Source organism: Salvelinus fontinalis, unplaced genomic scaffold (genome assembly GCF_029448725.1).
Source record: "Salvelinus fontinalis isolate EN_2023a unplaced genomic scaffold, ASM2944872v1 scaffold_0018, whole genome shotgun sequence".
Lineage (NCBI taxonomy): Eukaryota > Metazoa > Chordata > Actinopteri > Salmoniformes > Salmonidae > Salvelinus > Salvelinus fontinalis.
Genome location: NW_026600227.1, coordinates 572501 through 585716, shown reverse-complemented (window position 1 = coordinate 585716; position 13216 = coordinate 572501). Strand labels below are relative to the sequence as shown.

At 45.0% G+C, this 13216-nt stretch overlaps 1 protein-coding gene across 1 annotated transcript in view; it reads right to left on the bottom strand.

The window, feature by feature from the left end:
- Positions 1-11272: 11272 nt before the first annotated feature.
- LOC129842156 (fibulin-2-like) overlaps positions 11273-13216 on the bottom strand; it is an 88496-nt gene continuing 86552 nt past the window's right edge. The window contains exons 14-15 of the mRNA XM_055910571.1: positions 12990-13113; positions 11273-12524 (exon numbers count right to left, since the gene is read on the bottom strand). Of these exons, the coding sequence (XP_055766546.1) occupies positions 12164-12524; positions 12990-13113 (485 nt within the window). The 3' untranslated portion in view covers positions 11273-12163. The remainder of the gene's footprint in view (positions 12525-12989; positions 13114-13216) is intronic.

Genomic DNA, 13216 nt, shown 5'->3' with positions numbered 1-13216 from the left:
TTGATAGTTCTGTATTTTTGTTTTGATTTTGTTATTTGTCATTCATGTTACTGTTCTCCTAGTCGTTAGTAACCATAACCTGAAGGACAGTGTGTTGTGTTGTGGTTAACATCAGTACAGCCCCCCCTAGTGGTCAGATTCTGTATATTTACACAAGAAGCCACCTAATATCACACAGTCAAACTCTTCAGTCATTTAGTAAAATCACCATTAACATCAGTACAGCCCCCCCTAGTGGTCAGATTCTGTATATTTACACAAGAAGCCACCTAATATCACACAGTCAAACTCTTCAGTCATTTAGTAAAATCACCATTAACATCAGTACAGCCCCCCCTAGTGGTCAGATTCTGTATATTTACACAAGAAGCCACCTAATATCACACAGTCAAACTCTTCAGTCATTTAGTAAAATCACCATTAACATCAGTACAGCCCCCCCTAGTGGTCAGATTCTGTATATTTACACAAGAAGCCACCTAATATCACACAGTCAAACTCTTCAGTCATTTAGTAAAATCACCATTAACATCAGTACAGCCCCCCCTAGTGGTCAGATTCTGTATATTTACACAAGAAGCCACCTAATATCACACAGTCAAACTCTTCAGTCATTTAGTAAAATCACCATTCTCCGATTTCTCATCGTTTTAAACATCGCACAGTGTTTCAACAAGGGCTCTTTACGTCATCGTTTTTATCCAATGGGAAAATGTTGTGAAGAGGACCCACTCTGACAGATTAGTGGTTGTATCATTATCTAGTGAGGACCCACTCTGCCAGGTTAGTGGTTGTATCATTATCTAGTGAGGACCCACTCTGCCAGGTTAGTGGTTGTATCATTATCTAGAGAGGACCCACTCTGACAGATTAGTGGTTGTATCATTATCTAGTGAGGACCCACTCTGACAGGTTAGTGGTTGTATCATTATCTAGAGAGGACCCACTCTGACAGATTAGTGGTTGTATCATTATCTAGTGAGGACCCACTCTGACAGGTTAGTGGTTGTATCATTATCTAGAGGACCCACTCTGACAGATTAGTGGTTGTATCATTATCTAGAGAGGACCCACTCTGACAGGTTAGTGGTTGTATCATTATCTAGAGAGGACCCACTCTGACAGGTTAGTGGTTGTATCATTATCTAGTGAGGACCCACTCTGACAGGTTAGTGGTTGTATCATTATCTAGAGAGGACCCACTCTGACAGGTTAGTGGTTGTATCATTATCTAGTGAGGACCCACTCTGACAGATTAGTGGTTGTATCATTATCTAGTGAGGACCCACTCTGACAGATTAGTGGTTGTATCATTATCTAGAGAGGACCCACTCTGACAGATTAGTGGTTGTATCATTATCTAGTGAGGACCCACTCTGACAGATTAGTGGTTGTATCATTATCTAGTGAGGACCCACTCTGACAGATTAGTGGTTGTATCATTATCTAGTGAGGACCCACTCTGACAGATTAGTGGTTGTATCATTATCTAGTGAGGACCCACTCTGCCAGATTAGTGGTTGTATCATTATCTAGTGAGGACCCACTCTGACAGATTAGTGGTTGTATCATTATCTAGTGAGGACCCACTCTGACAGGTTAGTGGTTGTATCATTATCTAGTGAGGACCCACTATCTAGTGAGGACCCACTCTGTCAGATTAGTGGTTGTATCATTATCTAGTGAGGACCCACTATCTAGTGAGGACCCACTCTGACAGATTAGTGGTTGTATCATTATCTAGTGAGGACCCACTCTGCCAGATTAGTGGTTGTATCATTATCTAGTGAGGACCCATTATCTAGTGAGCACCCACTATCTAGTGAGGACCCACTCTGACAGGTTAGTGGTTGTATCATTATCTAGTGAGGACCCACTCTGATAGATTAGTGGTTGTATCATTATCTAGTGAGGACCCATTATCTAGTGAGGACCCACTATCTAGTGAGGACCCACTCTGACAGGTTAGTGGTTGTATCATTATCTAGTGAGGACCCACTATCTAGTGAGGACCCACTCTGACAGATTAGTGGTTGTATCATTATCTAGTGAGGACCCACTCTGACAGATTAGTGGTTGTATCATTATCTAGTGAGGACCCACTCTGACAGATTAGTGGTTGTATCATTATCTAGTGAGGACCCACTCTGACAGATTAGTGGTTGTATCATTATCTAGAGAGGATCCACTCTGCCAGATTAGTGGTTGTATCATTATCTAGTGAGGACCCACTATCTAGTGAGGACCCACTCTGGCAGATTAGTGGTTGTATCATTATCTAGAGAGGACCCACTCTGACAGGTTAGTGGTTGTATCATTATCTAGTGAGGACCCACTCTGACAGATTAGTGGTTGTATCATTATCTAGTGAGGACCCACTATCTAGTGAGGACCCACTCTGACAGATTAGTGGTTGTATCGTTATCTAGTGCAGGATCTAGTGGCAAACACTTTTCTCATGTGGAGACTTCTAGTACAACTACAGTCAGAGTGATGACCTCATGTGGAGACTTCTAGTACAACTACAGTCAGAGTGATGACCTCATGTGGAGACTTCTAGTACAACTACAGTCAGAGTGATGACCTCATGTCCTATAGTACAGACCATTCACAGAGGATGGTCACAACTGAGTAAGTCTGCTCATGGCAAGAGACACCTGCAGTCATGTAGGTAGCCAGCCAGCCATTCAGTCAGTCAGTCAGCCAGCCAGTCAGCCAGTCAGTCAGTCAGCCAGTCAGTCAGTCAGTCAGCCAGTCAGTCAGTCAGTCAGTCAGCCAGTCAGCCAGCCAGTCAGCCAGTCAGCCAGCCAGTCAGCCAGTCAGTCAGCCAGTCAGTCAGCCAGCCAGTCAGTCAGTCAGTCAGTCAGTCAGTCAGTCAGCCAGCCAGTCAGTCAGTCACATGGAGCTCTGATGGGGCAGAATCATAGAGACCCCATAGTTGGACATTTGATCCACGTCTCCCGATTCCATCAGTCAATACATGATTTATGACAAATCCTGCCATTTGGAAGAAAGTTTTCAAACCTCTTCTCTTTTTCCACATTTGGTTTTGTTACAGCCTTATCGTTTGGTTTTGTTACAGCCTTATCGTTTGGTTTTGTTACAGCCTTATCGTTTGGTTTTGTTACAGCCTTATCATTTGGTTTTGTTACAGCCTTATCGTTTGGTTTTGTTACAGCCTTATCGTTTGGTTTTGTTACAGCCTTATTCTACAATGGATTACATTTAAAAAACACCAACACCCCATAATGGCAAAGGGAAAACAGTTATACACTACCGAAAACGTTTGGAGTCACTTAGAAATGTCCTTGTTTTTCAAAGTAAAGCTTCTTTAATCAGAACAACAGTTTTCAGCTGTGCTAACATATTTGCAAAAGGGTTTTCTAATGATCAATTAGCCTTTTAAAATGATAAACTTGGATTAGCTAACACAACGTGCCATTGGAACACAGGAGTGATGGTTGCTGATAATGAGCCTCTGTAGATATTCCATAAGTATTCAGACCCTTTGCTATGAGACTCAAAATTGAGCTCAGGTGAATCCTGTTTCCATTGATCATCCTTGAGATGTCCACCTGTGGTAAATTCAATTGATTGGAAATGATTTGGAAAGGCACACACCTGTCTATATATGGTCCCACAGTGCTTATACATCTGCATTGCTTGCTGTTTGGGGTTTTAGGCATAGGTGTAAAAAGGGCTTTATAAATACATTTGATTGATTGATTGATTGATTGATTGACAGTGCATGTCAGAGCAAAAACCAAGCCATGAGGTCAAAGGAATTGTCTGTAGACCTCCGAGACAGGATTGAGACGAGGTACAGATCTGGGGAAGGGTACCAAAACATTTCTGCAGCATTGAAGGTCCTGAAGAACACAGTGACCTCCATCATTCTTAAATGGAATAAGTTTGTAACCACCAAGACTCTTCCGAGAGCTGGCCGCCCGGCCAAACTGAGCAATCGGGGTGAAGGGCCTTGGTCAGGAAGGTAACCAAGAACCAGATGGTCACGCTGAGCTCCCGAGAACCTTTCAGAAGGACAACCATCTCTGCAGCACTCCACCAATCAGGACTTTATGGTGGCCAGACAGAAGACACTCATCAGTAAGCAATGCAGAAAATAGTAAAAATAAAGAAAAACCTACTCATTCAAGGGTTTTTCTTTATTTTTACTATTTTCTACATTGTAGAATAATATTGTGGACACCAAAACTATGAAATAACAAATATGGAATCATGTGGTCAAAGTGTTAAACAAAACAAGATATATTTGAGATTTGAGATTTTCAAAGCAGCCACCCTTTGCCTTGATGACAGCTTTGCACACTCTTGGCATTCTCTCAACCAGCTTCATGAGGTAGTCACCTGGAATGCATTTCAATTAGCAGGTGTGCCTTGTTAAAAGTTAATATGTGGAATTTCTTTCCTTCTTAATGAGTTTGAGCCAATCAGCTGTGTTGTGACAAGGTAGGGGTGGTATACAGAAGATAGCCCTATTTGGTAAAAGACCAAGTCCATATTATGGCAAGAACAGCTCAAATAAGCAAAGAGAAACAACAGTCCATCATTACTTTAAGACACGAAGGTCAGTCAATCCGGAAAATGTCAAGAACGTTGAAAGTTTCTTCAAGTGCAGTCGCAAAAACCATCAAGCGCTATGATGAGACTCGCTCTCATGAGGACCGCCACAGGAAAGGAAGACCCAGAGTTACATCTGCTGCAGAGGATAAGTTCATTAGAGTTACCAGCCTCAGAAATTGCAGCCCAAATAAATGCTTCACGGAGTTCAAGTAACAGGTAGCAGGTAGTCTAGTGTTTAGAGCGTTGGACTAGTAACTGAAAGGTTGCAAGATCAAATCCCCGAGCTGACAAGGTAAAAATCTGTCGTTCTGCCCCTGAACAAGGCAGTTAACCCACTGTTCGTAGGCCGTCATTGAAAATAAGAATTTGTTCTTAACTGACTTGCCAAGTTAATTAAAGGTGAAATAAATAATGGTAAAATAAAAAAATCTAATGTATTTAACTAGGCAAGTCAGTTAAGAACAAATTCAAAAAGACTCGGTCAGGGACATGTTGAAAATGTCAGTGAAGACACCTGCCAGTTGGTCAGCAATACTCAATCATGAGGCATCAAAGCCAAAAGGAGCTGAATAATATTAAGAAATGCTATAGATGGAAGGAATCTATAACAGAGAAAAATGAGTAAACCTACCAAAAACCAATTAGGCAACAACAAAATCAATCCCTTTTTGACAACAAATCATTTCACTGTCATAGTGAAGGTGTAAACTTGGCAGTAGAAAATCTAAACAGCATATTTGACCTCTCAGGTTCACTAAAAATTCTAAAAATTTCAAACAGAAAACCAAAGAAAATTAACAACAATGACAAATGGTTTGATGAAGAATGCAAAAACCTAAGAAAGAAATTGAGAAACCTGTGCAACCAAAAACATTGAGACCCAGAAAACCTGAGTCTACACCTTCACTACAGTGAATCACTAAAACAATACTGAAATACACTACGGAAAAAGAGGGAACAGCACGTCAGAAATCAGCTCAATGTAATTGAAGAATCCATAGAATCTAACCACTTCTGGGAAAATTGGAAAACACTAAACAAACAACACGAAAAGTTATCTATCTAAAATGGTGATGTATGGGTAAACCACTTCTCCAACCTTTTTGGCCCTATAATGAAGCACAAACAGAAAATATATATATATGATCAAATACAAATCTTAGAATCAACTATTAAAGACTACCAGAAGTCACTGGATTCTCCAATTACATTGAATGAGTTACAGGACAAAATTACAATCCCTCTCCAACCACAAAAGGCCTGTGGTATTGATGGTATCCCACATGAAATGATATACAGACCACAAATTCCAATTGGCTATACTTAAACTCTTTAACATCATCCTCAGCTCTGGCATCTTCCCCAATATTTGGAACCAAGGACTGATCACCCCAATCCACAAAAGTGGAGACAAATTTGACCCCAATAACTACCGTGGAATATGCGTCAACAGCAACCTCAAGAGAATCCTCTGCATTATCATTAACAGCAGACTCGTACATTTCCTCAGTGAAAACAATGTACTGAGCAAATGTCAAATTGGCTTTTTACCAAATTATCGTACAACAGACCACGTATTCACCCTACACACCCTAATTGACAAACAAACAAACAAACCAAAACAAAGGCAAAGTCTTCTCATGCTTTGTTGATTTCAAGAAAGCCTTCGACTCAATTTGGCATGAGGGTCTGCTATACAAATTGATGGAAAGGGGTGTTGGGGGAAAAACATACAACATTATAAAATCCATGTACACAAACAACAAGTCTGCGGTTAAAATTGGCAAAAAAACATATTTCTTCCCACAGGGCCGTGGGGTGAGACAAGGATGCAGCTTAAGCCCCACCCTCTTCAACATATATATCAACGAATTGGCGAGGGCACTAGAACAGTCTGCAGCACCCGGCCTCACCCTACTAGAATCTGAAGTCAAATGTCTACTGTTTGCTGATGATCTGGTGCTTCTGTCACCAACCAAGGAGGGCCTACAGCAGCACCTAGATCTTCTGCACAGATTCTGTCAGACCTGGGCCCTGACAGTAAATCTCTGTAAGACCAAAATAAGGGTTTTCCAAAAAAGGTCCAGTTGCCAGGACCACAGATACAAATTCCTTCTAGACACCGTTGCCCTAGAGCACACAAAAAACTATACATACCTCGGCCTAAACATCAGCACCACAGGTAATTTCCACAAAGCTGTGAACGATCTGAGAGACAAGGCAAGGGCCTTTTATGCCATCAAAAGGAACATAAATTAGTTATAGAACCCATTGCCCTTCATGGTTGTGAGGTCTGGGGTCCGCTCACCAACCAAGAATTCACAAAATGGGACAAACACCAAATTGAGACTCTGCATGCATAATTCTGCAAAAATATCCTCTGCGATCAACGTAAAACACCAAATAATGCATGCAGAGCAGAATGAGGCCCATACCGCTAATTATCAAAATCCAGAAAAGAGCCGTTAAGACTCGTTATAGGAGTTAAAAACATCATAAGGTAGTTAATTTAAAGCGTTTTATAGCAATTTATATCCGTTTAGTGCGATTTTGGGACATTTATTTCTGAGACGCTGTGAATCTCTGGGCACGCTTCCAGTTCATGCCGAACGCAGTTGGCATTTCCACATGGCAAGAGGACAGCTTTCCACCAAAAGACGATTAGACCCAAGAAAGGATCCTTTGCCCAAGATACTGATGGAAGAACAGCTCAAAGTAGGAACAATTTATTATGATAAATCGTGTTTCTGTCGAAAAATGTTAGTGGCTTAGGACGCCATCTTTTTTGACGTAGCTTCGCTTGGCGCAAACTGTATTGAAAAGTAAGGATAATTTAAAAAATGTAAATCAGCGATTAAATTGTCTATCAATCGCTGTCCACCCTATATTTTTTAGTCACGTTTATGAGTATTTATGTATACGACTAGATCACTGTCTAATGTGGCGCAGGACATTTTCTGACCAGCTGAGCTACTTTTCTCATTGTCTAACCATGATTTTGGTGGCTAAATATGCACATTTTCGAACAAACTGTATATGTATGTTGTAATGTGATGTTACAGGACTGTCATCTGAAGAATTCTGAGAAGGTTAGTGAAAAAATTAATACATTTTGTCGATGTTTACGTTATCACTCTCTTTGGCTTGAATCAATGCTCTGGTAACGTTTGCACATGTGCTATGCTAATATAACGATTTATTGTGTTTTCGTTGTAAGAAAATCTGAAATATTGTCTGTATTCACAGGATCTGTGTCTTTCGATTAGTGTATGCTGTGTATTTTTACGAAATGTTTGATGATTAGTAGTTAGGTAAACAAGTTGCTCATTGTAATTATTCTAGTCCATTTGTGACGGTGGGTGCAATTGTAAACTATGCCATCTACCTGAAATATGCACATTTTTCTAACAAAACCTATCCCATACCATAAATATGTTATCAGACTGTCATCTGATGAGTTATTTTCTTGGTTAGGGGCTATCAATATCTTAGTTTAGCCGAATTGGTGATAGCTACTGTTGTTGTTGGACAAAGTAAAGATGGTGGATTATGCTAATGTGTTTTTAGCTAATAGATTTACATCTTTACATATTGTGTCTTCCTTGTAAAACATTTTAAAAATCGGACATGTTGGCTGGATTCACAAGATCTGTGTCTTTCATTAGCTGTATTGGACTTTAATGTGTGAAAGTTAAATATTTAAAAAATATATTTTTTTTGAATTTCGCGGCTCTGCCTTTTCAGTGGAATGTGGGGGGGGGTGTGCCGCTAGCGGCACCCTAGTCCTAGACAGGTTAAATTTTACAACCACCTAAAAGGAAGCAATTCCCAAATCTTCCATAACAAAGCCTTCACCTACAGAGAGATGAACCTGGAGAAGAGTCCCCTAAGCAAGCTGGTCCTAGGGCTCTGTTCACAAACACAAACACACCCCACAGAGCCCCAGGACAGCAAAACAATTAGACCCAACCAAATCATGAGAAAACAAAAAGATAATTACTTGACACATTGGAAAGAATTCACAAAAAAACTGAGTAAACTAGAATGTTATTTGGCCCTAAACAGAGTGGCAGAATACCTACCTACCTGAAATCTTTGACTATATACAGACTCAGTGAGCATAGCCTTGCTAATGAGAAAGGTCGCCGTGGGCAGACCTGGCTCTCAGGAGAAGACAGGCTATGTGCACACTGCCCACAAAATGAGCTGGAAACTGAGCTGCACTTCCTAACCTCCTGCCCAATGTATGACCATATTAGAGACTCACATTTCCCTCAGATTACACAGACCCACAAAGATTTCCAAAACAAACCCAATTTTGATAAACTCCCATATCTACTGGGTGAAATACCACAGTGTGACATCACAGCAGCAAGATTTGTGACCTGTTGCCACAAGAAAAGGGCAACCAGTGAAGAACAAACACCATTGTAAATACAACTCAAATATAGGTTTATTTATTTCCCCTTTTGTACTTTAACCATTTGTACATTGTTACAACACTGTATATAGACATAATGACTTTTGAAATGTCTTTATTCTTTTGTAACTTTTCAGAGTGTAATGTTTACTGTTATATTTTATTGTTTATTTCACTTTTGTTCTTTATCTACTTCACTTGCTTTGGCAATGTAAACATATGTTTCCCATGCCAATAAAGCAACAGAGCTCAGAACGGAGAGAGTGAGCGGAGAGAGAGAGCGGAGAGAGAGAGCGGAGAGAGAGAATGGAGAGAGTGAGCGGCGAGAGAGAGCGGCGAGAGCGAGCGGAGAGAGAGTGGAGAGGGAGAACGGAGAGAGCGAGCGGAGAGAGCGAGCGGAGAGAGCGAGCGGAGAGAGCGAGCGGAGAGAGCGAGCGGAGGGAGAGAGCGGAGAGAGAGAGAGCGGAGAGAGAGCGGAGAGAGAGAGGAGAGAGAAGGCGGAGAGAGCGAGCGGAGAGAGCGAGCGGCGAGAGCGAGCGGAGAGAACGAGCGGCGAGAGACAGCGGCGAGTGAGAGCGGCGAGAGAGAGCGGCGAGAGCGAGCGGAGAGAGAGTGGAGAGAGAGAGCGGAGAGAGCGAGCGGAGAGAGCGAGCGGAGAGAGAGAGAGCGGAGAGAGGAGAGAGAGAGCGGAGAGAGAAGGAGGTGAGAGCGAGCGGAGAGAGCGGTTGGAGAGAGAGAGCGGAGAGAGCGAGCGGAGAGAGCGAGCGGAGAGAGCGAGCGGAGAGAGAGAGCGGAGAGAGAGAGCGGAGAGAGAGAGCGGAGAGAGAGAGCGGAGAGAGAGAGCGGAGAGAGAGCGAGCGGAGAGAGAGAGCGGAGAGAGAGAGCGAGCGGAGAGAGAGAGAGAGAGAGAGAGAGAGAGAACGGAGAGAGCGAGCGGAGAGAGCGAGCGGAGAGAGAGAACGGAGAGGGAGAACGGAGAGAGCGAGCGGAGAGAGAGAGCGGAGAGAGCGAGCGGAGAGAGAGATCGGAGAGAGAGAGCGGAGAGAGCGAGCGGAGGGAGAGAGCGGAGAGAGAGAGAGCGGAGAGAGAGCGGAGAGAGAGCGGAGAGAGAAGGCGGAGAGAGCGAGCGGCGAGATCGAGCGGAGAGAACGAGCGGCGAGAGACAGCGGCGAGTGAGAGCGGCGAGAGAGAGCGGCGAGAGAGAGCGGCGAGAGAGAGCGGCGAGAGCGAGCGGAGAGAGAGTGGAGAGAGAGAGCGGAGAGAGCGAGCGGAGAGAGCGAGTGGAGAGAGAGAGAGCGGAGAGAGGAGAGAGAGAGCGGAGAGAGAAGGAGGTGAGAGCGAGCGGAGAGAGCGGTTGGAGAGAGAGAGCGGAGAGAGCGAGCGGAGAGAGCGAGCGGAGAGAGCGAGCGGAGAGAGCGAGCGGAGAGAGAGAGCGGAGAGAGAGAGCGGAGAGAGAGCGAGCGGAGAGAGCGAGCGGAGCGAGAGAGCGGAGAGAGAGAGCGGAGAGAGAGAGCGAGCGGAGAGAGAGAGAGAGAGAGAGAGAGAGAACGGAGAGAGCGAGCGGAGAGAGCGAGCGGAGAGAGAGAACGGAGAGGGAGAACGGAGAGAGCGAGCGGAGAGAGAGAGCGGAGAGAGCGAGCGGAGAGAGAGATCGGAGAGAGAGAGCGGAGAGAGCGAGCGGAGGGAGAGAGCGGAGAGAGAGAGAGCGGAGAGAGAGCGGAGAGAGAGCGGAGAGAGAAGGCGGAGAGAGCGAGCGGAGAGAGCGAGCGGCGAGATCGAGCGGAGAGAACGAGCGGCGAGAGAGAGCGGCGAGAGAGAGCGGAGAGAGCGAGCGGAGAGAGCGAGCGGAGAGAGCGAGCGGAGAGAGCGAGCGGAGAGAGCGAGCGGAGGGAGAGAGCGGAGAGAGAGAGAGCGGAGAGAGCGGAGAGAGAGAGGAGAGAGAGGAGAGAGAGAGGAGAGAGAGAGCGGAGAGAGAAGGAGGTGAGAGCGAGCGGAGAGAGCGATTGGAGAGAGAGAGCGGAGAGAGCGAGCGGAGAGAGCGAGCGGAGAGAGCGAGCGGAGAGAGAGAGCGGAGAGAGAGAGCGGAGAGAGAGAGCGGAGAGAGAGAACGGAGAGAGAGAGCGGAGAGAGCGAGCGGAGAGAGAGAACGGAGAGAGCGAGCTGAGAACGGAGAGAGAGAGAGAGGAGAGAGAGAGGGGAGAGCGAGCGGAGAGGGCGAGCGGAGAGAGCGAGCGGAGAGCGGAGAGAGAGAGATACAGAGGTACCCTCAGTGTGTCTACAAGCTCTGGTCTAAGTGCTGCTCCAGGGTTCTCCATTCTATTCAGCAACTCTGCTTCAAAACCTCTGAAAGTTCATGTTGGGATTGGAAGGTTCCAGAGGTAAAGGAGGACACTCTGGGCACCACCTTGGCAGAGTCAAACCACACAGCTTGAGACACATGCATTGAAAGAGATTACATTATAAAAGACTCAGAAAAATACTTTTGTATAAACAGAAATCAAACTAAGTCTTCAGTAACAATCCCGTTTTTGAAGTGTGTGGCTCAGTTGGTAGAGCATGGTCCTTGCAGCGCCAGGGTTGTGGGTTCGATTCCCACGGAGGACCAGCATGAAAAACTATGAAAATGTATGCACTGGATAAGATCGTATGATGAAATATATATATAAATGTAAGTTACTAGTATAAAGTTTAGCACCATCTGAATCTTAGAGAAGTGGCGGTCTGTCCTGGAAGGGTGTGTGTTCAGACTCTACAGTGTGTTAGAGGTGATGAAGACGTATATCCGGGGTAGTGAAGGCTCCCTGTCTCAACAGACTCTACAGTGTGTTAGAGGTGATGAAGACGTATATCCGGGGTAGTGAAGGCTCCCTGTCTCAACAGACTCTACAGTGTGTTAGAGGTGATGAAGACGTATATCCGGGGTAGTGAAGGCTCCCTGTCTCAACAGACTCTACAGTGTGTTAGAGGTGATGAAGACGTATATCCGGGGTAGTGAAGGCTCCCTGTCTCAACAGACTCTACAGTGTGTTAGAGGTGATGAAGACGTATATCCGGGGTAGTGAAGGCTCCCTGTCTCAACAGACTCTACAGTGTGTTAGAGGTGATGAAGATGTATATCCGGGCCAGGAAGGTAGTGAAGGCTCCCCGTCTCAACAGACTCTACAGTGTGTTAGAGGTGATGAAGACGTATATCCGGGCCAGGAAGGTAGTGAAGGCTCCCTGTCTCAACAGCTTCATCTCCACATCGATCAGGAAGTCTCTCGGCTGTCTCACCTGCCGCTGCAGGTACACCGCCCCCGTAAAACTGTTCAGCTTCCGCGTCGAGAAGTAGTTCTCCCCGTTACCGTGGGTGATGGAGATAGCAATGTTGTCTCCCCTGTAGGCGGGGGAGGGGCCAATCCTGAAGATCTGAGCGGGGATGACAATGTTGGTCTGGAAGCTCAGCTGGTAGTAGGTGATTCTCAGAGGAGAGGTCTGGCAGTCTACAGAGTTAGCTGGACAACCACTGCGCTCACAACGACTGGAGAGAGAGAGAGAGTTAGGGTGAGAGAGAGAAAATGGTTTACGGTTAGAGAGAGAGAGAGAGGGTTAGAGAGAAAGAGAGGGTTAAATAGAGAGAGTGAGAGGGTTAGAGAGAAAGAGAGGGTTAGAGAGAAAGAGAGGGTTAGACAGAGAGAGAGGGTTAGAGAGAGAGAGAGGGTTAGAGAGAGAGAGAGAGAGAGGGGGAGAGAGATCAAGAGATAGAGAGAGAGAGAGAGAGAGAGAGAGAGAGAGAGAGAGAGAGACAGAGAGAGAGAGAGAGAGAGAGGATGAGAGAGGGTGAGAGAGAGGGCTGTGTGTGTGTGTGTGTGTGTGTGTGTGTGTGTGTGTGTGTGTGTGTGTGTGTGTGTGTGTGTGTGTGTGTGTGTGTGTGTGTGTGTGTGTGTGTGTGTGTGTGTGTGTGTGTGTGTGTGTGTGTGTGTGTGTGTGTGTGTGTGGTACTCACGTATCTGAGACCTTCCTGTAATTGGGAGGGCAGGAGAAAGAGAGACACCTGTACCCTCCCTGGACGTTGGAGCAGGTCTGTTCTGTAGAACAGTTATGAACTCCTGTTGTACACTCATCAATATCTACAACAGACAGACTCATCAATATCTACAACAGACAGACTCATCAATATCTACAACAGACAGACTCATCAATATCTACAACAGACAGACTCATCAATATCTA